This window comes from Taeniopygia guttata, chromosome 24 (assembly GCF_048771995.1).
Source record: "Taeniopygia guttata chromosome 24, bTaeGut7.mat, whole genome shotgun sequence".
Lineage (NCBI taxonomy): Eukaryota > Metazoa > Chordata > Aves > Passeriformes > Estrildidae > Taeniopygia > Taeniopygia guttata.
Genome location: NC_133049.1, coordinates 1,542,032 through 1,564,552, shown reverse-complemented (window position 1 = coordinate 1,564,552; position 22,521 = coordinate 1,542,032). Strand labels below are relative to the sequence as shown.

The 22,521-nt window shown below is 51.9% G+C and overlaps 1 protein-coding gene across 6 annotated transcripts in view; it reads right to left on the bottom strand.

Moving 5' to 3' along the window:
- Nucleotides 1-19,875, bottom strand: part of KIRREL3 (kirre like nephrin family adhesion molecule 3) — a 385,643-nt gene extending 365,768 nt beyond the window's left edge. For 2 of the 6 annotated variants that reach the window (XM_030290681.4, XM_030290682.4), the window contains exon 1: nucleotides 19,589-19,872. In XM_030290681.4, coding sequence (XP_030146541.1) covers nucleotides 19,589-19,649 — 61 coding nt within the window. In that variant the 5' untranslated portion in view covers nucleotides 19,650-19,872. Of the gene's footprint in view, nucleotides 1-19,588 lie in introns of all 6 variants that reach the window. The other 4 variants (XM_030290683.4, XM_041720899.2, XM_072918286.1 and 1 more) reach the window with 3 other exon arrangements.
- Nucleotides 19,876-22,521: the final 2,646 nt, after the last annotated feature.

Genomic DNA, 22,521 nt, shown 5'->3' with positions numbered 1-22,521 from the left:
GAGGGGCCTGTCTTCACAGGAGCAAATGATTTCCCCAGAGTAATGAAGATGCATTATCATACAGAAAAAAATCATTAGTTGCTATGTCCAGAACAATGCGATTGCTCAATTACTGCACTAAAACAGATCACAGCCCTCCCAGCGCTCCGCGTGCAAACTTGGAGGAGATGCATCCAAATGGATGTGCCCAGAAAAACAGCACTTGTTCAGCAGAAGACCTGGACCACTGCAAAGGTCCAACCCAAATGTGGATGCGACAGTTTAGTCAGAGAGAGAAGCCAGATAAACTTTCCCAGGAATTGTCCTGGGGAGTGTTGAGAAGGCTGAGAGAAAGAATTAAAACCATCTTGCAGCTGGTGTTTTGAACAGTTGTTTTCTCATAAGATGTTTACCAAAAGGTGTCTTCTTAATTAGCCAGTGGTGTGGGGGGTGTTGATTAAATGACCAATCAGGTCCACCTGCATTGGAACCATGTATAAAAGAATGGGTTTCTAATAAACTCAGATTAACCTGCTGGAAATGCATGGAGTTGTGTTGCCTTCCTTCCCATTCCTGACTCAATGGTGACACCCGAATGATTTCCCACCCATGCCTTTGCTCACTTCACATTTTACACACCACAGGATTTTCCCAACAGGATTTTCTCCAAGTGCTTTACAACAAAGGAGTTGGGATGTTGGGAGGGATTTTCCTTCGCACTGAGAAGGTCCCGATGACTTTGGTAAGGATTCACCAGGAAACACTCAGCACTCTGAAGGGACTGCTGGTGAAAGAGCAGGGTTTGGAACCCAGCACACCACCAGCCACAGCCTCACGGGGCCCCTTGGGGTGAGGAAGGATCAACACCAGGGATTGTCAGCTGGGTTTGGTTCCCTCTCTTGGAAGGGACCGCCAGAATCATCGAGTCCAACCCCAGACACCCCAACAATCCCACCCTGTCCTTGAGAGCATTGTGCAAAGGCTCCTGGAGCTCTGGCAGCCTCGGGGCCATGCCCATTCCCTGATCAGTGCCTGACACCTTCCTGGGGAAGAACTTTTTCCCTTCATCCCATCCCTCCATCCTTCATCCCCCTCCAAAGCTCTAGGCCAGCTGCAAAATTCTGTTCACCCCCAACTTATCTAATGAGGATGATCCAACCCCCAATTTCCCCTCTTTGCCGCCCCCAGAATGATTAAGAGCAGGGTTTAGTCACCCAACCAGGGTCCTATTATTCCTTCAAATGGATAATTTCGGTCCTTCTCTCACCTACTGAGATACCCATTAAAAAATGACTCATTAACTCTTCCCCCTGTATCTTTGGCACAATAATTCCAACACAGATGTGGGTCATGCAAAGATGTTCATGAGCTCCCATCAAGCCCATTTGGCCAGAAAGGGGAGGAGTGGGTGTCAAAAGTGAATGGTTTATTTAGACATTTTCTCCTCTACATGAAACATTTAGACGTTTCCCCTGCAAGGCACCTCTGAAGTTAATTTACTTTAAAAAAAGGTTTTTAAAATCTGAATAAAATAACATATTGTATCTAATGAAATGTTTTATTTGACCTGAAAAAAATATTTTTCTTCATGTCTTTGGTTAACCCAGTACAGCATGTTTTCTTCAGTTTTTCAGTTAAGACAGACAAGGGCAAAAAAGAAAAAAAAATCCATTTCAGAGCTGCAAACAGACCATTCTGAAACAGTTGTCACAGAGACTGCAGCTTATGTTAATATTAAAGCACTGCTTTAGCAATTTATGAACATTATCTGGAAAGCGAAGGCACAAATTAGCAGAGATGAAGGAAGTTACCCGAGTTAATGCATTTTTGGCACTAATATCCTTCTATTGTTCAACTCATCTGAAAGAGCTACAGGTCTGCAGTGACAAACCAGGGAGAGCTCGATGGTTAACGCAGCTTGGAGATGATTCCCAGGAGAGTTTCCACCCCTTGGAGGACAAGGCACACACAATGCTGGGATGGTTTGGGTTGGAAGGGACCTTCTAAAGCTCATCGAGTTCCACCCCACTGCCACGGGCAGGGACACCTTCCACGGTCCCAGGCTACTCCAAACCCTGTCCAACCTGGCCTTGGACACTTCCAGGGATGGGGCAGCCACAGCTGCTCTGGGAAATCCATTCCAGGGCCTCAGCAGCCTCACAGGGAACAACTTCTTCCTAATATCTAAATTTACCCTCCTTCAGCTTGAAGTAATTTCCCCCTGTCCTGTCCCTCCATTCCTTGTCCCCAGTCTCTCTCCATCTTTCTTGTCAGTTCCTTCAGGCTCTGGAAGGCCACAGTTCACTCACCCCAAAGCTTCTCCTCTCCAGGTGAGCACCCCCAGCTCTCCCAGCCTGGCTCCAGAGCTGAGGGGCTCCAGCCCTTGGAGCATCTCCGTGGCCTCCTCGGGACTGGCTCCAGCAGCTCCAGCTCCTTCCCGTGCTGGGAGCCCTGAGCTGGGGGCAGCTCTGCAGGTGGGTCTGTGCTGGGGGGCAGAGGGGCAGAATCCCCCCTGCCCTGCTGCCCACGCTGGGGATCAGCCCAGCACAGGGGGGTTCTGGGCCAGGGCCTGTCCAGCTCTCACCCACTGCACCCCGAGTGCTCCTCCCAGAGCTGCTCTCCAGCCCTTCATCCCCAGCCTGGTCCTGGAGGTTGCAGCATCTTCCCTCAGTCTTACTAAACTTCCTACAGATCATTCCAAAAGGAGGTTTTCAGTACCCACATTCTGGAGAAACCACAAGGAATTCAGTTCCTGGACTTGACTACCCTTCCAACCCAGCCATTCTCTATACAAAGAACGTGACATTTGAGTATTTTGGAGAAGGCTGGGGACATCCGGGAGAACGTGGGGTAGCTGCCAGCGGGGGTATTTCCAGCCAGGATTGGTGCTGAGCTGCAGGGCAGCAGCAGTTTGCAGGAGCACTCCCCATGGAAGCTGGAGTGAGGATCCCGGTGCTGCATACGGTGCTTGCTTTAGTTAAATGCAAACCGGCAATCTCTGCCTTCACATGTGACAATTGCCATGCGATTTCTGTCTCATTAAGCTCTGAAATGTAAAACAAATGGGATTTATGCGGCTGCTGCTCGGCATTCGCTCACACGGAGTCAAGTCTTGCCTTTAGTGGCTCTTCAGTCTTATCACTGTCTTATCTCCGTACCTGCTGCTCCCCCACCTCAGGCTGAAACGGAACAGACGGACCCGGGGCAGATGTAGCAAACAAATCCTCCTGTTTTCCCCCAGGTTGTGACACCAACTCTCGTGGATGTCACATGAGCCTTCTGTGCCTCAGTTCCCCCCACGTGCCACTGTCAGATCCACTCGGCTCATTCAAATTCCAGCCCACCAATCCAGCATGTTTATTTACAGCACTGTGCACGGAATAACAATCTCTGAAACGCAGTTCTTTGTAAGGCTGGCAGGAGAAATTGTACAGGCAGCATTTGGGAGGTATTTTGGAGAACGTGGACCATCAGTGAAGTGCTTTTCCACACACAGAGTATGAAAATTTAAAGGCTGTTTACAGAGCATTTGATTCCAGCAATCATTCCCAGGGGTACTGGGATGGCGTACTGTAAACTCAGTATTTGGGGAGATTTCACTGGTGCCAGGCTGGCCTGGCTGATGCTCAGGACATAAAGCTTTATGACCACGGGTGTCCAGGGCACTGGTGCTGATCTTCCAACTACAAAGATCATCCACCCACCAATGCTCCACAGACTGGCAGCACCAACACGGGTGGTCTGAGGTCCAGAGCATTTACAGCAGCACGACTGGTCACTATGTCATAGAATCACGGAATCGATACGGCTGGAAAGATCTTTAAGGTCATCAAGTCCAATGGGCAAGTCAAGGGGATTCACTTAAACCACATCATTTGGGATGCCCCATCCCTGGAAGTGTTCAGGGCCAGCCTGGACACCGGCTCTGAGCAACCTGGTCTAGTGGAAGGTGTGGAACTGGGTGGGCTTTATGGTCTCTTCCAAATCAAAATGTTCTGGGGTTGCCTAGAAAACTGCTGGAGAGCACGAGCCTCCACTCTGGGCAGCCCAGCTTAATGCTGAATTTTGATGACAGCAACTCAGTTTTGGGTACCCAAGTGGCCACCTGGAGAGGTGTGACATTGACTTAAAGTACCCAGAAAATGCCCAAACCACCACAAATTAGGTACCCAGAGGCAGAACTTCACCAAGCTCTGGCTGCTGTTGGCTCCTCCAGCCTTACCCAAGGGCGCTCAAGGAGCCAGAAATGGGACAAGGAACCAACCCCAGCTCCACACACACCCTGCTGCCCCAAGGCCACCTTCCCAACCCACACAATGTTGTCACCTCAGGCACGAAACACCCTGCCAGCAGCAGAGCCAGCTTGTGAGGAATTGTAATGCCAGAGGCACAAAGCAGCACAGGAGGAGACGGATTCTGGAGCGCCTGGAAAACCGGGGAGAAACACAGCAGCAAGGAGGAGCTTTCTATGGGAAGCACAAAGCCAGGTGTTGTTCAGCAAAGCTCGCTCTGCACGCTCAGGAGGAGAGCCTTGGACAAAAGCAAGAGCTCCCACTGATGCCTTTGTCGAGCTTGTAGAACCGAGATTTCTCTGGAAGAAAAGCAGCCCTGCGACAATTATTTATTGCCACAAAAACATCTTCCTCCTCAGCTTTTGTTGGTGCAACACAGACCACGTGTGGCTCCAGCCAGGGAGAGAGAAGCTGCCAACAGGATCAAGGAAGGCTGAGATTAATCTGGTTTAACGTAGATAAAAAACCAACTCGAGCAATCAGTTTTAAAATTAATATTAAAGTTGTAAGTCACCTTTGACTATATTAAAATACAAACTGGAGCACACAATAAGCCCCAAATAAGCCCCACTGGCAGTCAGAATGGCTCCCTTATCAACCTCTAACATCCTCTGTAAAATAATAACGGGAAGCCAGACTGCTCTGAGAGAAACTCCCTCTCCTGGGGCACCACGATGTGACCCAATTCCTGCTGCCATTTCAGGAGCCCTGGCTTGGCCAGTGCTCCCTGTGCCAGCGAGGAGCTCAGCTGCAGCAGGAGTCATCGGGGAGGGAGAGCTGGCACGGAAAGGCCGGGCACAGAGCTGTGCTCTGGGTGTGTCTGCTGGGGCACAAAGGGACTCGGTGCTGCAACTCGGAGGCTTTGGTGTCTTTCTTCCCCTCCCAGTAATGCTGCAGAGTTTTGGGAACTGATTTTCTCCCAGCCCTTGGCTTTTCCTTCTCAACATTTCCAAACTTTATTTGCTATTGCTTTGCAGGAGGCTGGGAGGCTCCTGCTGAGGGAGCACGGATGGGTGGAGCGGGGCAGCACCCAGGGAAGCTGGGCTCAGCAGCTGGGGCTGGATGGGCAGCACAGCCCAAGGCCCTGTGCAACATCCAGCCCCATAACAGAGAGAAGGAACACAGGGAGCTGTGGGCAGCAGCCTGAGCAGCACCCCAAAGCCAAGGACAGAACGGGGACACGCGCTGGTTCTTCTGCCCTGCACCTCTGCAGTCACCATCAAGTGGCTCCTGCTGGCTGCACCCAACACAGAAATGTCTCACCCACACCCAGTGGACACTGGCATGACCTCAAGAGGCATCTCTGGGTAGTTCAGGGGTGGAACTGTTGGTCTCCACACAGGGTGAGAAAGGCTGGAAAGGCTGAGCCAAGGGTGCTGGAGCAGAGCCCACCAGCCTCACCTGTTTACACACACAGGGGGCAGGTAGGTCCTGGGACAAAGCTGAGGCTCCTCGTGCTGCCACAGAGCTCTGTCTCCACAAGACTTAGATGAGCTGCTCCCCGGCACACGGCTGCCTGCCTGAGAGGGCTCCAAATAAATAAATAAAGCCACTGCCTCATTAGCATGCAAATGTATTCAAGCCCCATTTCAATTTGAATTCTATGCATACGATCAGAGTGCAAAATGCAAATTATACAAATGCACCCATAGGAAGAAACAAGCAGGAACTCTGCACAAAGGGATTAGGGCCAGGCTACTTCCCTCAGGAGACTCCAGCGCTGGGGGGGCTTTGGTTGGGGAGGATCCTTTAATGGCCACCAGTCACACTGCACTGAGCTTTGCTGCAAACACTTGGAAAAGCATCCTGACTCCGGCTCTGGAGCAACGGCTGGCTTGAAACTGGCTCAGGGAGAGGAGGGGAGGGCAAACAGACACCAAGAGGTGCTGTAGTCTCGGCACTCACAGCTAACCGTGTCCCCAAGCACACATTCAGATTGGCCTGAGGGAGCAAAGCATCCCCAGTGCTCCTCAGCAGCCCCAAAAGGCACCATTAGCCAGGTCCAGCCACCAAGGCAGGGAAATGGCTCAGGACAGCCAGAAATGGACAGCAAGGGGTGTCTCAAGCAGCAGAGACCATCAGGAAGAGGGTCACCACCACTGTCCCCATCTCAGTGACAAGGGAGGTGATGCTCCCCCAGTCTATTCCACCTCTCCCTCCCATGCAGATTTGGCTGGGAAGGCTCTGCAAGGTGTGGGAGGAAAGATAGAAGCCCAGCTTGGAAGGTCCTCTGCAGATCAAGGTCATCCCAAGAGACCCCCAACGGAGCTGATTTTAGCTGAGTAAGGCTGAGCTCTGCTCCAGCACAAGCCCAAGGCCCTTTGTCCAAGCTCCCAGGCCCAGCAGCCGGTGGTGTGGGAGATCCTGCTCCCAGGGACACTCCAAGCCTGGGCAGAGCAGATGGGAGGCTGTGCATGCTCATCTCTCCCTCCTACGTGTGTGAAATTCTCAACCCACCATTATCGTATTACATTTTCATTTTAAAGTAAATATCTGTTTTCAATTAGTACTTACCGTGAGGGGCATGCATCACTGAGAACACTTATTTCTCTTCCTTTCATTATTAGATTAGGAGTCGCTCAAGTTTAACCACATTTAGCAGCGGCAGACACCCAACTGCTCTGCAGACACTAATCCTCTTCCTATCTCCACCCCCACAAAGGTCCCAATCCAGCATCCCTGCCAAGGCTGCAAATCAAGGTGTGGCATGAGCCTGGTGAAGCCCTGGCCAACCTTCCTGAGCCCATCCACCAATTCCCTGCACATCCTCCCTCCAGGCTGTTACATTCCATTGCTTTTCCTTCATGTCACAAACTCTCACCCTCTGGCCATGTCATCTGTGTAGCAACAAGGGCCACATGGACTCCCTCAGGGCTACATGAAGTGAATAAAACCTGGAGCAGAGCTGCTCCAAATCTCACAAATACAACCAGAAGCATGGGAGGGATCAACCAGTCTGGTGCTCCACCTGCTCATTCAGTCTTGGGTTAGCACTTGGCTGCCCAATATCCTTCCCAAGTCTCCCACTCCTCATCTTCCCCCAGTAAGAAAAGACTTTCCTCCCAGTGGGATCACCCAATATCCTTCCCAAGTCTCCCACTCCTCATCTTCCCCTAATAAGAAAAGCCCTTCCTCCCGGTAGGATCCCCCAATATCCTTCCCAAATCTCCCACTCCTCATCTTCCCAAGTCTCTCACTCCTCATCTTCCCCTAATAAGAAAAGCCCTTCCTCCCTGTGGGGATCACCCAATATCCTTCCCAAGTCTCCCACTTCTCATCTTCCCAAGTCTCCCACTCCTGATCCTTCCCCAGGGAGGAAAGCCCTTCCTGCAGTGAGCTCATCCCAAGCTCTCCCGGGCACCACCTGCTCAGCCCTCGGTGAGAGCACTCTAAGCATAATAGTACTATTATACCTTGCTCATTATGCCTCATTTTTATTACCTGGCCTCATTAAGTTAAGAAGCCTCTGTAATTTAACTGCATCTCTTGGTCTCCGCACGGGGGCTCCAGCTGTGCCTGTCGTCAATCACTTTATTAAAAACACAGGACAAAAATTACAATTATCCCCATTACTGCCCATCAATCTCTTCAATTGCCTCTTAGGTCCTTTCTTTACCTGCTCAATGCACCAGTGCCAGACTGATATCATTGGCACCCTCAGAGTCTTTCTATACTTCCAAGAATTAGGGGCTGATTTTAAGGGGCTTTCAGAGCTGAGTGAGTGAGGCAGATGCTGGCACACAATGGCCTCATGGTGCAGAGCAGAACAGGCAATAAAAGCACGCAAGCAGACCAAGAGAAATAAACTGTGTTAGACAATAAAACCTAATTTTATCAAACCCAACACAAGATGCTTTACAGACACACAGATCAGATTAACACTGGTTTAGAATTCAATATACTGTGACAAATTGGGATGTTCAGAGAGCCACCACGGTGGCTCACTGGCCAGGCCAAAGGCAAGAAGAGACCTGAAATCCATTTCCAAGTCCCAGAGAAAAAACAGCAATCAGCAGACAAATAATTTTTGCAACAGTTTCCCCTTTACCCACCACAGGGATACTCAACATCCTTTGTTCAAAAAACCCTTACTAAACTCCATGTTAAAATTTCAGATATCAAAACATGGTATTTTGCCAACTATACTTCCAAGTCTCCAATCCCTAACTCTTGAATGTTTCCTGCTCTATGAGTTTCAAAAGTTCAACTTTTCTTCCTGATTTTGAACAAGATGCTCCCACTGGGACAACAACTCCGATCTGCTCAAGTCAGCAGAAACTTGCAGGGGTTAAGAGCACTACACGGATTTCTATCTATCCTTGGGAGAAAGCCAAACCACGGGGAGAAACCTCCCTGCTGCAGGAAAAAATCAGTGTGCTGGATGAAAGGTTTGCTACAGCCACCCCTGCAAAGAGATTGCCAAGGGCCGTCAGCCCCTTGGCACTCGCTCGTGGTCCTTTTCCTTGAGATGTTTCACTCCTCCCCCGTCTCCTTCCCAGGGAAAAGCAGCCTTCCTTTAGCACTTCCCATGCTGATTTGCTTCCAACACAGAAAGAGTGAAAGGAGGCAATTGGGGAGACCACAGGAAGCTGCACGGAGAGGCTGCCCAAGGGTGGCAGGCACCCCCTTGTTGCAGTCAGGAGGGGAGGAGGCTGAGGGCTGGCAGCTCTCTCGATGCACAGCATCCTTAGGAGCAGGTCAGCACGGATCGTGGCAATCTGAGCAGCCTGGAATGCTCTGCCTGCTGCCATTCCAGCCAGCCCTCTTGATGAGAGAGAGCTTTGAGGATTTCAAAGGGCGCCGTGTTCCCCAGTTTATCACAAGTGTCTATCTTAAACCAACATTATCATTTTAAGCATGACCGCAGCAAGAGGAATCTTCAGCAGGCGCTGCTGCCTCAGGAGAGAGACACAGAGACAAAAAAGACCCCTCAGACTCACAACCCCGTGCAGACCCCGACACAGCCAGCCCAAGAGCTGAGCCGCTGCCATCAGCGCAGATCTGTCAGGAGGGACATGTACACTGCTCCAGGCTTGACAGAAAAGACATTTCTGCTCTGCCATGAAATTCCTCCTGCTGCCCTTTCCAGAGTGTTACAGCTCCACTTTAGTGCCACCCCAGTGGAGGGGAACGGATGTTTTCGGAGGGGTGGCAGGTGACAGAGACAGCCACCTCCTCCCAAAATGCTCCCTACAGCCACTGCCAGGCCAAACACACCGGGCAGGGAGGGAAAGAGCAGCCCTGGGGTGACACCCACCCCGACACCCAAAGCCTGTGTGCCCCAGAAATGCCCAGAAAATCTTGCCCCTCACCAAAGCAAGAGCAGATGACAATGGCCATGCAGAGGCTGAGCTGGGCTGTCCCTGCTGCACACAGAACAGGGTTTAGGCACATAAAGGCTGAGGGACAGCAGGACTGAAGATGTTCCCCCTGGTCCCTGGTGGGGAAGCTCCTGAGCAGGCCAAACCAGCAATGTTGTCTCCCAGGTACAGAGAGAAGACCCTGTCTTGTTCCCTAGCAATTCCCATTACTAGAAGGGCAAATAAAGGAAATCACAAGAAATCTATCATCAGTAAGTCAGGCTTCAGCTCAGAGAGAAAGAGTTAATTTACAGCCACTCCAAGCTTTGATATCTTAAACCTTTTCAGTGTCTGGACAAGATGAGGAATAAGCACAGACAGTGTCAGACTCTGTGATTGGGAGGACAAAACGCTGCAAACAGCTGTGCCTAATTTTAGCATCTGTTGGTTCTGTTTCTCCGGCACTTGTGGAGGATGGGGGGTGGCCCCGTCACTTCTGGCTTATTAAAGACACTGCCAGAAGGAAAAGAGGTGAGTGTTGAATCACACTCCGGGGATTAGCTCCTGGGGGGAGCAAGAGCAGCACAGCACCGCTGACCAGGAGCGGCAGCATTCCCTCTGCAGGTTATCCCACACGGATCCACAGGCAGGGGTGCAGCTGCTCATGGAGGGGTGGAGCACCTTGGGTACATTTATGGCTGTGGGGGGCACAAAGTGGGGTCAGACAGCTCCACATCCCCTTCTGTGGCAAGCACATTTCTCTCCCTCTCAGGATTTTTCATAGAGGTGCACAGAGAGAAATGGAAGAGAAAACAATTTCTATTTCTTCTCCTTGTTTTTCCTATGTGGAATGTGTTTGGAGAATTGTTTATCTGGAGTGAGTGCTTGATTGGATTCTGGTGAGGATTGTTTGAGCCTGATGGCCAATCCAATCCACCCGGGGCTGGACTCTGGGAGAGGGTCATGAGTTGTGTTAGAGAAAGAGTCAGAGAAAGTAGGATGTAGTTTTAGTATCTTCCTTTTATACAGTATATTAATGTATTTTAGCATAGTTATAATAAAGAAATAATTCAGCCTTCAGAATTGAGTCAGACATGGTCATTTCTTCCCATTGGGTTCGCCTGCATTTGCAATACGCCTTCCACACCCCAACCCTTCCTGCCTGTGGAGCAGCCCACGGCACTCACACACTCACACATGATGTGCTCCCAGGCAGGGTCACCTCAGGCTCCTCCTGTGTCGGAATCTGTGGGTATTGGTGATTCCGAGATTGTAGAAAGTCTTTGTCTTTCTGCCCCGTTGCCAAAGAAGAAGCCATAGTTCGTCTGTGCTGGTTTCAAGGTTGTTTATTCTGTTTATCTCTAACATGTTCTGCTGCCCTGCCGCAGCTCTGTCCTGCAGGGCAGCGTGTGGGGCTCTGCCCTCAGTGGGATGGTACAAACATTAAATACCAGAAACTGCGTGTACTATATTTACAATAATGTGCCAATATCTATAATCTATGTTGAACAGTGTGTCCCCAGCCTAAACCAATAGAAAAATGACAACACTACAGTGAAACATGGAGGGCATGAAGAAGGAGAAAAAGGACAAGACACACCCAATTTCCTCCATCTTGTCCCCTCTGAACCCCTAATCTAGAAATCTAAAATTTTACCTTTGCACCCGTGTCACACTGAATTATTACTCTTATCAAACACTCAAAGCTTGTAATTCATCCTGTAAGATTGAAAACTCCTCTCCGTGGACAGAGATCACAGACAGTGTCTCTCGGGGCTCTGTCCAGGGGGGTTCCTGACCCCTGCCAGGGTCCCAGACCTGCCAGGGCAGCCAGAGGGAAGCCCTGGATTCCCACACTCCTGGACAGTGTCCAACCACACGCTGGGTGAACACTTCAGAGTGTCCCCAGCTCCCGTCCCAGCCCAGCACTCAAACCACCTCTCCGTAGGGAGGCCAGGCGCGGTGCTGTCCGCATCCCCCAGCGCTGGAGCCCGGCGGTCACCTTGGACCTTTCTAGGAGTGCCTCGCAGGTGGGAGCGCAGCGCTCGGCTCCATGCGAGCGCGGCTGCTGCCACCGCCAGGCGGAACGGGAGCGCTGAGGGAGAAACCTGCAGCGGCTCCGCCAGGTGACCGCTCTGGAGCCCGAACACCGGGCATCCCTGCCCCGTGCTCCCCCGGAGCTCCGATCCTCAGCCCGGGTTACGGGGACATCCATCCCCCGTGTCCTCCTGCGCTGCGCAAGGAGGCGGAAATCTCGGGAAAGCTGCGACAGCCGGACAGGCTGGGACACGGCTCGGGTCACCTGGAGCAGCCACGGCCGGCACCCAACACACTCCGCGGGGAGCCAGAGCTCGCAGACATCAGAGGAGCTGATAAGGCTCATCCGAGCGATAACGGGTTTGTCTCCAGTTATTTTTGTGCAGCTGGGAACAAGTGGCTGCAGTCAGCGCCTCGGCAGCTGGGGAGAGAGCAGCGGTTCTGCATGCTCAGGGTGGGAACACAGCCAGCTCAGCCCCCCACCATGCTCCCCACGCTTTTCTCCTCGCTGGCAGAACTTGTCATGGGCTGACCGAGGCAGCACCAAGCGACATCTCAGAGTGGCAGGTGAAAATGCAAAGAGAGGAGTGGTAAAGAGCAGGGTTTTCCTGCAGACAGCTTGAGGGAAAGAGTCAAGTCTCAGCCGCCTCAGCAACATCTCCATGTGCTGGCTGGGTTTTAATCCCTTTAGAGAAGCCAGAGGCCTTTTCATGCTGGGCAGAGAGAAACTCTCACCCAACACCTGAAGGCAAAGCAGCCAGAGGTGACAATCTCCCTGCAGCACCTGCAGGCCCCACAGTGCTCCAGCATGGACCAGTGTCACCCTCTCCTCATCTCCTTGAGCTGGAGGTGAAGCAGAGCTCACAGTTCCTCACACAGAAGCGAGGAGCCTCATCCTTGGCCTCACCAGTGGCAGCCAAGCAACTTCCAGTTTGCACTGGGAAAGGCAGAGGCAGATCCAGCCCAGCACTGGTCACCTGGGCAGCTCTGCAGGAGGAGCCTACTCCTCCTGAGCCAGCAGCCTCACCAAATCCAGCCAATACTGGCCAAACCACGTTTTCATCTTTGGTTTGCAGCCAGCGCCAAAGAAAGAGCAGGCCTGGTTGTCCAAAAGGAAGCTCCATGCATCTCTTTGCACTCCACACCAGAGAATCAGAGTGGTTTGGGTTGGAAGGGATCTTGAAATGCATCTCATTCCACCCCCCTGCCATGGCCAGGGATGACATTCACTATCCCAGGTTGCTCAGGTTCCCATCCAGCCTGGCCTTGGATGCTCCCAGGGATATGGCACAGCTCCTCTGTGCCAGGCCTCCCCACCCTCACAGGAAAGGATTCCTTCCCATCATCAGCTACCCCTGCACCTGTCTCCACATCCCCTTCTGATCCAGGGGCTTCAGATCCATCCAAAGCAGCTCCTTCCATCCCACTTTTTCCAGAGACTCTCAAAGTCCCTGCTGTTGTTCCTGCCGTGCTGGCCATTATGCAAGTTCGGCTGTCTTAACTCGCTGCTGAGCATACAAGTGGGGCTGACATTTATTTAATCCTCATAGTAATGTTGACTGTGTACTTACTGAAACACCTCATGCTTATGGAAGACATTTGTTTCCAAGCAGCTTATGCTAAATTGCAGTGATATAAAGGAAACACTTATCCAATATTGACATTCACTGACTGGCAGCAGACTGCTTGAATACTCATTTATGCTGAGGGTGGGAGGGGGACAGGACAACAGGCACCTGAGAGGGATTCAGGCCATTCCTTTCTGACCTTTTAACAAGTTAGGTGATATCAGGTTAATGATAAGCTGCCCAAAATGCAAGGTGGGGCTCCAAACCCTGTGACTTCTTCCACTCACTCCTGGCCAAGAGCACAGAGATCGGATCCCTCACCCATGGGGAAGGCTGAGGGAGCTCATCCCTTCCACCAGCAGTGCACATTTCACCTGTGATCAGCAGGGCTCCTCCCGCCTGCAGTGCGTGTCCTGCTGGGCAGAGCTCCTCAGAAAAACCACATTATGGGATTTGCTCCGTTTCTATTTCCCCTCCCACAATGTTGGGGTTGCTCACCCAGAAGGCTCCCGAAATGTTCAGGAGGTGCTGCTGCATCCTCCCAGACCTGGCCCAGCCAGGCAGGGGGCTCACCACTGCCTTTGCCTCATATTGAGCATGACACCCCAGAGGCCAGAAGATAAATCCAGCAGCCCTTAGGAGGTGAATTGGCCACCACAGGACCACACACATGTGAAGCCTGCGTGGCAATTCCACCCAACAGCAAAGTAAATGCAAACAAAAGACCGCATCTATTATCCAAGTTGAAAGTCTGACCGTGCCTGCATCAATGGTTAATGAGCAGCAGTTATGGCAAAGCCCTCAAAAACCAATTACATCCTGCTCCACCCCAAACGCAGCAGACCAAAAGCTGCTGTAGCTTTTGTTGCGAGTGGGGGCGTTGAATGAACACATTAAGACAAGATCTTATCCCCAAGTTAGCATCTGAATTTAACAATGCGAGTGTTCCACCTCCCACTTCTCCAGCATGTGACACTGGAGAGGCAGGACGCCCAGAGCCCATCGCTCACAGGCACTAAAAGCACATTTAGATTTTAAGCTGTTTAATGCAAGTCGGCAAAAGGAAGAGCCATGTAACAGCCAAGTGACCTCCAGCTCCTTTGCTCCACTTCGGAGGCTGCTGCTGCCACCAGGGAAAGGCAAACACTCGAGTGTGGGCCTTGCCAGCGAGGCAATGAATAAACAGGCTCGGCTACGCTCAAAGGGCATATTGAACCAGGACATCTGTTAGGCCACCGTTTCCAAGACCAAATCCCAGCATTTTCTCTGTCCTGCCACAAGGCACAATTCAGAAATGGATACTTTCCTCTTCCCCCTTCCAACAGTCTGGAGCACAGATGCACCATGAGGTGCAGCGCAGAGGAGGAATGGAAACCCCTGAGATCTGAGCAGCACCAGGATCCTACTGCTCAACCTTTGCCTGAAAAGATGAGCACAGGTTTTAAACTTTATTTCTTCCCAGGCAAGAAATCCTGCACTTCTCCTGGTGTGTTTGAAATGAGTACTGGGTTCCCACATCCCTGCAAGAGCCAGGCCGTGTGCCAGCCCTGAAGGCAGGGCAGACCGCCTCAAAAACTCACAGCTCCACCAAAGGCCTTAAATCTCAGCAAATAAGAGACTGATTTACAACCAATTTGTTTCACTACCTATTGATTTATAAAATAAGCTTGTACATGGTCACTGTGGCTCTGTTGCTCTCTTTGGCCAGAGGTGCCTCTCAATGAAGCCAAAGGAAAAAATTTGTACTGCTCCTGAACAGAAGATAAATTAGGACCTTCAGCAATTGTTGATATAAATTTGCTGGGCTTTAAATAAAGAAATAGAAGCTGTTTAATCCTACTGGAAGGATTCTGGAAGTGATGTAAAGCCAATTCTCCAGCAGCATTTCCATAAAGCCCCCTGCACCCAGCGTGCTGAGGAGCTGAGAGCACTGTACAAACTTGCAAAGCCGATCATTAAATCAGAGGTTTGGAGCAGCCACACTCTCCATCACAGGCTGCTCACAGGAAGAAAACAGTTTATTCAAAGCCCTTGATCCTCAGCCAGCTCACAACCTAAGGGGCACATTGGCCTCTCCCCCCTTTATTTACAGCTACAAAAGAAAGAAGAGCACGGAGCTTTTTTATCCTAACATTTGCAGTTCGACTACAGAGTGGCTGGAGCCGGTGACACGCGGTGCTGGGAACCTGTCAGGGATTTCTAGGCACGTTCAGACTCCAGTTGGTGTCCCCTAAACCAACAGGAAAGCACAGAAATAATTGACATCAGCCCGAGATGTGCTGTGCATAAACTGCCTGGGCACCTCTGCTTAACCTTGGAAGGGGGAGGTTGGTGGGGATGTAGCTCCGAGGAGGAACATCTGCCCAGCTCCCCTCCCTCTGGCACAGGGCACCTGAGCAAAACCCCAGCTCTGCCCTCCTGTGCTTTTCTGCGAGTTGAAACCTTGCAAGAAAAGCTGATTTGAGCAAAGTCATCAGTGGCCCTCACGTGGCTCTCACTGCAGGAGGTACAGATGGGAGATGGGAAGCCTAAATTGTGTTAAAACAGGTGTTGGAGGAGGCAATTCTGCACCATTCCTCTGGGACACCACAGACTGGACAACACCAGTTTTATCTTGAGGCTTATTTCAGTTTCCTTCCCACGGAAGGAATGCATTGCCCCCACCAAACCTTCACCTTTCCACCAGCAGTACCTCACAAAGCACTTTCCAAACCATCTCTGTCTTCTACTCAACCATTTCCAGTCCCAGAAGCACAGAATATCCTGAGGTGTGACCTCTTGGGCTTCAGGAGCTCTTCCTCACCATCATTTTTAAAGCTCGCTGGATGCTTCCACTCCTGTACTTCCCGAACAGCTCCCGGTGCTGACACTCCCCTGCTGGGTTTGGGAACAGCCCAACACACTCCCCTTGCAAAGCTGCCCTGCTCTCCACATGGCAGGAGGAATTAACATGGAAGAGGGACCACAACCACAGATTTCCAGGCTTTTCATTCACAGGCTCGTGGCTGTCAGACACAGAAACCCCCCAAGTGCCCCAGCTCTTGCACACACACTCCCAGCACCCCAAACCTTGTATTTTCCCTCCCCATCACCCACTAACCACCCCCAAGATGTGAAAATCCTCATCTCTTGGTCCCAATCAGTGTTGGTGGGTGGAACTGGCCTGGTTTCTCTCATCAGCATGATTTCACCCTTCTCCACCTGGGGGCTGCTGCTGAGCCAGTGGGAAGTTGAGCCACTGCTGCTGATAATGGCCCCTCTGACAGAAGATTGTAAAGCATTTGCTTCCAGGGAGGAACCAAGTGAACTGTGAAGGAGAAAAACATACCCTGCAACACCCAGAGAACTTGGTATTCATCACCCCGAGGGAAAGCAAACACGCCTTTGGAAAGAGAGCCCCAGACAGGCAGAAATCTTCCCATCCAAGGTAAATTTAAGATGCTGCCAAATCCATCTAGTACAGGCCAGCGAGAGGAGGAGGTGGCTGCAGGTGCCTCTTCAGTGGTGCTCTCCCCACAGCCCCACCTCCCACACCGAGACACCTTCCCCAGTTGTCTCCAGCCTCCCCCAGTTTGGCTGGCACTGCAGCAGGGGAGGGACGGGTGAGTTATTCCCCAGGCAGAAGCAAAGGCAGGCAGATTGATGGCAGCAGCAATTCCTCCCCACCAAGGGTACCACACATCCCATCTCCACAGGAGGCCACTTGTGCTGGGACTTTCTCTCCCTCCCACCAAAGCCGTGGCCCTGACAGCTCGGTGTGAGTGGTACCAGGGCAAACCAGCCCTGGAGCACTGACATATCAACCCTCAGAAAGAGCCAGCACAGGCTGCTTCAGACCATTTGCAAGGGGGAAAGACAGAGGATGCTCCAGGGAAGGCAGTTTGTTCTGCCCAGGTCCCCTGGAGCAGTGAGCTGTGGGATAGATCCTCCTCCCTCCAGGCTGAGCCATGCCTGGGGTGCCCAGGTGCAGCATGGCCCCAGACTGGAGCAAAAAGCAGCTTCCTCCTCCTGCAAGCTCCTTTGGAAGCCCAAGTTCCAGCCTGCATGGGCTGCAGGAGCAGCAGGATGCCAGGATATCACCGGGATGCCCATGAAATACAAACCCAAGGGCACAGGTGTACAAACCCTGTGATGAAAAATGTCCTTTTGGGGAGGTTTGAGATAAGGAGATTTTTTTTTTTTTTTTAAAGTAGTGTTCAGACCAGAGATCCCAAGTAGGGTTTTCAGCAGAGGTGATCCTTCCAGCCCTGCTGCCTTTGTTTCAGGGGAATTTAATTCTGGCAAATCCCTTCAAGGCACTTTGGCAAGAAAACACAGCCCTGCCTGACCCTTGCCCACAAAAAGGAACTCCTGAAACTCCTGAAGGGCAGAACCAAGTGATTTTAGTGGTCCCTTGAAGTGAGTTTTGGACCAGCAGCTCCTCCTGAGCAAGGCAGGGCTGCCCCATGCATCCCACACCTTAGGGACAACCTCTGTCACCACCAGCCAGTGTCACCACATCTGGACACACCACAGCTGTTGCTGGAGGGGAGGCAAACCCAACACGTGCTGGAAAATCAGCTTCAGCACCTCCATCCAGGCCTTTCCTCCCCACAGCACCGCGTGGCTGAAGGAGCCCTGGGCATTAAATCCTATCAGGGATCCTCTGCACGGGAAGAGCCGCGGTGCTGCCACAGCGTCTTTGCGGTGCGCGGAGAGCGGCAACTCCACAGAAACGCTCTTGGCTCATCCTGTGGGAGAAAGCAGCCGAGAAAATGCTCTGCAAGGCACTCTCTGTGCCTCCTAACCCGGCATGAATAAGCAGGTAGCAGATGCACGATCCTGCAGGAGACAAACCAGCTGAGCTCAGGGAGCAGAGCCGAGGAGCCGCCGTGGCTTCCCAACGCCAACGCTATTAAAAAGTGCATTAACCCACATTAAAATCATGGCTGCAAAAGGAAGAACCAACAAATCCCGGCTGGAGCCCGTTCACAAACTTCTCCAGCCCTGCCAGCAAAGTGCCATTTGACCTGAAGGGACTGACAGGGTCCCTGTGAGCAGCGAGGGATGAGGAAGGCCGGGAGCAGCTTCCAAAATTGCTGCTCCGCCCGGCCCCGCCGCTGCCCTGCTGTACCAGCGAGAGTTCAGGTTTGTTCAGCCAGAAACCCACACCGAGGACACAGTGGGTTTCTTTTGTGCAGCAGCAAAGGCAAATGCAAACACAGCTTTCTCCCCGAAGGAATATTAGTACAAGCAGAGAGTGAGGGAAGAGAAAAGGGAAAGGGAGGACGGTATAAGAGCCCAACATCACATCCGAGCCCAGGAAAAGAGGGAAGGATAAGCAGGAGCACAGACACCACAAACAAGGCGTCCCTGCTCGGGGAATAGGGTGAAACCCAGCGTATGGTGGGGGATGTTCAGCACTGTCTGGCTGAGCAAAAAACCAGCTGCCCGTGGAGAAGCACTACTCTCTCCAAAAGTTTTATCCTTCATTTAATCAACAGATGGACTAGCTGCGTGGGTTTGGGGTTTTTTTATCCCTTTTTTCTTTTTTTCCCAAGCATCCCCAAGCCGTACCCTCACAAAAGCTGGCGTGGGGACCACGGCGGCGTGACACAGATGGGATTTGACACCGGCGTTGGGGGGGGATGAGCAGCACAGAGGCGAAGCCGGGGTCTGGCTGCAGCTCAGCGTTTTCCACAGGTGACAGATAGTCCAGGGAGCAGCCACCCAGCAGCTTGTCAGATACAGCTTCAGATACAGCTTCCCAAAACGCACCCTCTTCCCTAATCCTATTTTTTTTTTTTTTAACATTTATTTTTTGCGTGGGAATCAAGCAGGTTGTAAAGTTGCGGGGTGAATTCCTGCGGATTCCCACGCTCCTGCCCGCGCTGTGGGGAGGTGGGATGGGGCGGTGACACCTCCGCAGGGTGCCCACCTCCCCCGGGCTGGCTGCATTGGGAGCAACTCTCCTTCCTCGCACCCCCCCGGCGCAAATCTCTCCCTAGCCCGGCTCCACGGCCGCAGGCTCCTGTCCCCGGGCTGGAGCCGCTGCCGCCAGCCCGAGCGGCTCCTCCGCGGCACCGAAACTGAGCATCCATCGCCCTCCTGCACCGGGGGAAGCACCGGGAGGCGATGGGGGCGAGGGGGAGGTGGGCGCGGGGCTGTTACTCAGCCAAGCCGTGTTTACACACAAACCCGATCCAATTTACCAAGCTGGAACAGAAAGCACTCATTTGCATACTAAAGATTTTTTGCTTATTTTTAAAGGAAAGAACGGTAAGCTGCCTCGGCGGGGATGCAGGAGGGAAAACTCTGCAATCCTCCTTCTCTCCCCCGCACAACCCGCACGCAGCCCCCGCACCCCACCCCGAGCCGGGGACCCCCCCTCGGCTCCTGGCGTCCGCCCCGCTCGGAAAGTCCGGGGTCCTACCGTGGCTGAGCAGGAGGCAGGCGAGCAGCAGGAGGAGGAGGTCTGCCTGGAAAGCGCTCATTCCTCAGGGTGGGCTCGGGCTCGGGGCTCCGCTGCCGCTGCCGGCGGGGGCTTCAGGCCGCCGCCCGCCGGCTCCGCTCGCACGGCTCCATCGCCGCCCCCCCAGCTCCTCCCCCGGCAGCGCTGCCTTCACTGGCGGAGCCTCGGCGGCGCAGCCCGGCTTTTGGAGCGGGGGGGGAAGGGGAGGGAGGCAAAGTGCCGGGGAAAGGGGGAGTAACTTGCGCGCAGCCGGCTCGGCGCGGGGAGGAACGTTGGCGCATCGCCCCCTCCCCAGAGCGCAGCGCCGGGGGGAGCGGGCAGCGCCGGGGCTGCTCCGCCTCAGGTGAGGCACGAAGGGATGCTCACCCCCCTGCCGCCGCCCAACGGGGCACCCAAAGCAGGAGCGCCGACACCTGCGCGGCTCTGCCCGCCCCAGCTCGGAATTTAACGCGGGGGGTTGGTGTCCATCAGCCCCGGACCCCTCCTCACCTCCCTGCCGGGCAGTCCGTGCCTTCCCCCTCCTTTCGGGGGGGCAGCCAGAGCCTCCCCCTGAAATACAGGGGAATAATCCCAAAATCCCGGGAAAAGAGAGGGGGACATAATATGTGCATGTCGTGTCCCCCCACCACTCCACCCCGGAGATAAATTATATCCAACAACCTCCCACAGGTCCAGAGGGAGCTGGAGATTGGGGGGGGGGTGGCTCCTCTGGGACACCCCCCCCCCAGAGCTGTACCCTTATTTTCTCCAGGAGGGGAGCAGCAGCTCTTCACACCTCCACAAAAACATACATTAGAGCTGGGAATGAAAATTAAAAATACCCTACCTCCCCCCAAAATAAAGTTCTGTTTGTAACATTGGGACCCTCTACAAGCACTTCCCACTGTCATTTTGCAGGACTGGGCAAAGGGATAAAAGGGCCTTTTCTCTCCTTTAATCACCATTTTTATCCTTTTGGAGTTTTTTTTTACCTCATTTAATTTCATTTTCACCCAGCAGGAGTTTGGGGGCAGAGTAGAGGTGCCCAAAAATCAAACCCAAACAATAAAAATCATTGCTTACCACTACACTTTATATGCCTCCTAAGGCCAGAGCCTCCCTCATCACCAGTCTGAGGGGCATGTGGGGATGGCTGAGGCAATTATTAAACCAAAATGAGAAAGTAATTACAGCTGTAGACTTTAATTACTACAAGGTGAGTTTAAAAAAAAAAAAAAAAAAAAAAAAAAAAAAAAAAAAAAAAAGCTGCAGGGCTCTTCCTGCTGTTCTGGGGTTTCCTGCTTACCTTGGTGGGACCATGGCTAAACCATGGTCAAACCATGACTACCAGCCCTGGTGTGGCTAAAAAAGGATAACTTTCTAAAATCCACTTGTGCTAACAAGCTAAACTGGTGCCAGGTGGGTAAACCTGGCTTAGGAGCAGCGTGGAGCTGAGTTTTATTGATTGAAACACAAGCACCGCACGCAGGCTCTGCTCTCAGCGCAGGGGGAGTCACCCTGCAAATGAAGAGCTTTTATTATTATTTTTAGCCTGCATCCCTAAGGAAATCAAGCTTATTTGGGTTTGTCCACGTGTGCTGGTTTGCCCATCCCTGCCTGCTCGTGTCCCTGGGAGAAAGAGGTGCATAAGTGGGGCTTGGAGCTGTCCTGTTCCTGCATTTCTCCACTCCTGGAATGCATTTTCCACCAGGACATCACCTCCAGCCCTGGCAGGGATTCTGGCAGTGGCCACAGCTGCAGTGGTGTCCCCGTGCCTGGCAGGTTACAGGTGGTGCATTTTTTGGTGTACTTTTTTTCTGGCAGCAGTACTGATTTAAATGTGCATGGAATAAATTGCTCAGTGCCTGATTTCAGTGGGAATTAGATTTCTAAATAATTCCAAGGCTCTCCCTGTTGTGTTTCAGTTTATTCTGCAAAATGTTGTTTGCTTGCAGACGAGGGGTACTAATGTATATTAAGGCTGCTACACAAGTCAGGCTTTCCTGTGAAGCTTCAAAACACCATTAACATTTGCATGGCAATTTCTTCTTTTCCTCTCACAAAAAAATATTATTCCTTGCCTGCATCCAAAACAGCAGAATTTTTAACTTCCAGGAATCATGAATATTTTTCTTTTCTTCTCTTTTTTTTTTTTTCCCTTCTTCTTTTTCCTTCTCAGTGAAAACATTTCAGCTGGAAAATTCTCATCATTGCAATACTGACCTTTGCAAAGGGCTTTAAATCCTTGAGTGGAAGTAGCAGGTAAGTACGAAGTTTTATTAACTGATTACCTCTGTGGTTTCGACTACATTGGTAGTCAAATTTGATTTAGAGGACCAGGCACATAAAAAAAAAATCAGCTTTCTGACATAATTTTGGCTTGCTGCAGCCTGAGCAGCGTCCTGCAAGATCAGCTCCCCTCCACCTGATTCAGGAGAGCAAATCGAGTGCAAACTGATTATTAGCTGCTCCTCTCGGATATCTCATTTAAATCTGCGCTGTGTTGTGGAAGGAAATGAATCATTCCAATTAAAAAGCTGAGAAAATCAGGGAGCTGTGGGGAACAGCCTTTGGGGAGGAATATTAAGCTGGTGCTGGGACCAGGTTTGCATTTACAGCTGCGAACCCCACGTGGGGTCCCTTTGCACCCCCTGCTCCAGCCCTGGGGCTGTGTCCACATCTCCCCATGGAATTTGGGGACACACACCTGCCCTGTGCAGTATCTAAAGGCAAAGGGCAATTCCAGAAGCAAATGCTCAACCTCTCTGTCTGAACATCAGTGGGGATAAAACAGGCAAATTCCTCTTTCCCCCCACCCCCCCTTTTTTTTTTTTAATTCCACATTAACAAGTGTAATAGATATGAAACACCACAACAATGAAAGCCCAGACTTTCTCATGCCTTTGCCTCTCTTA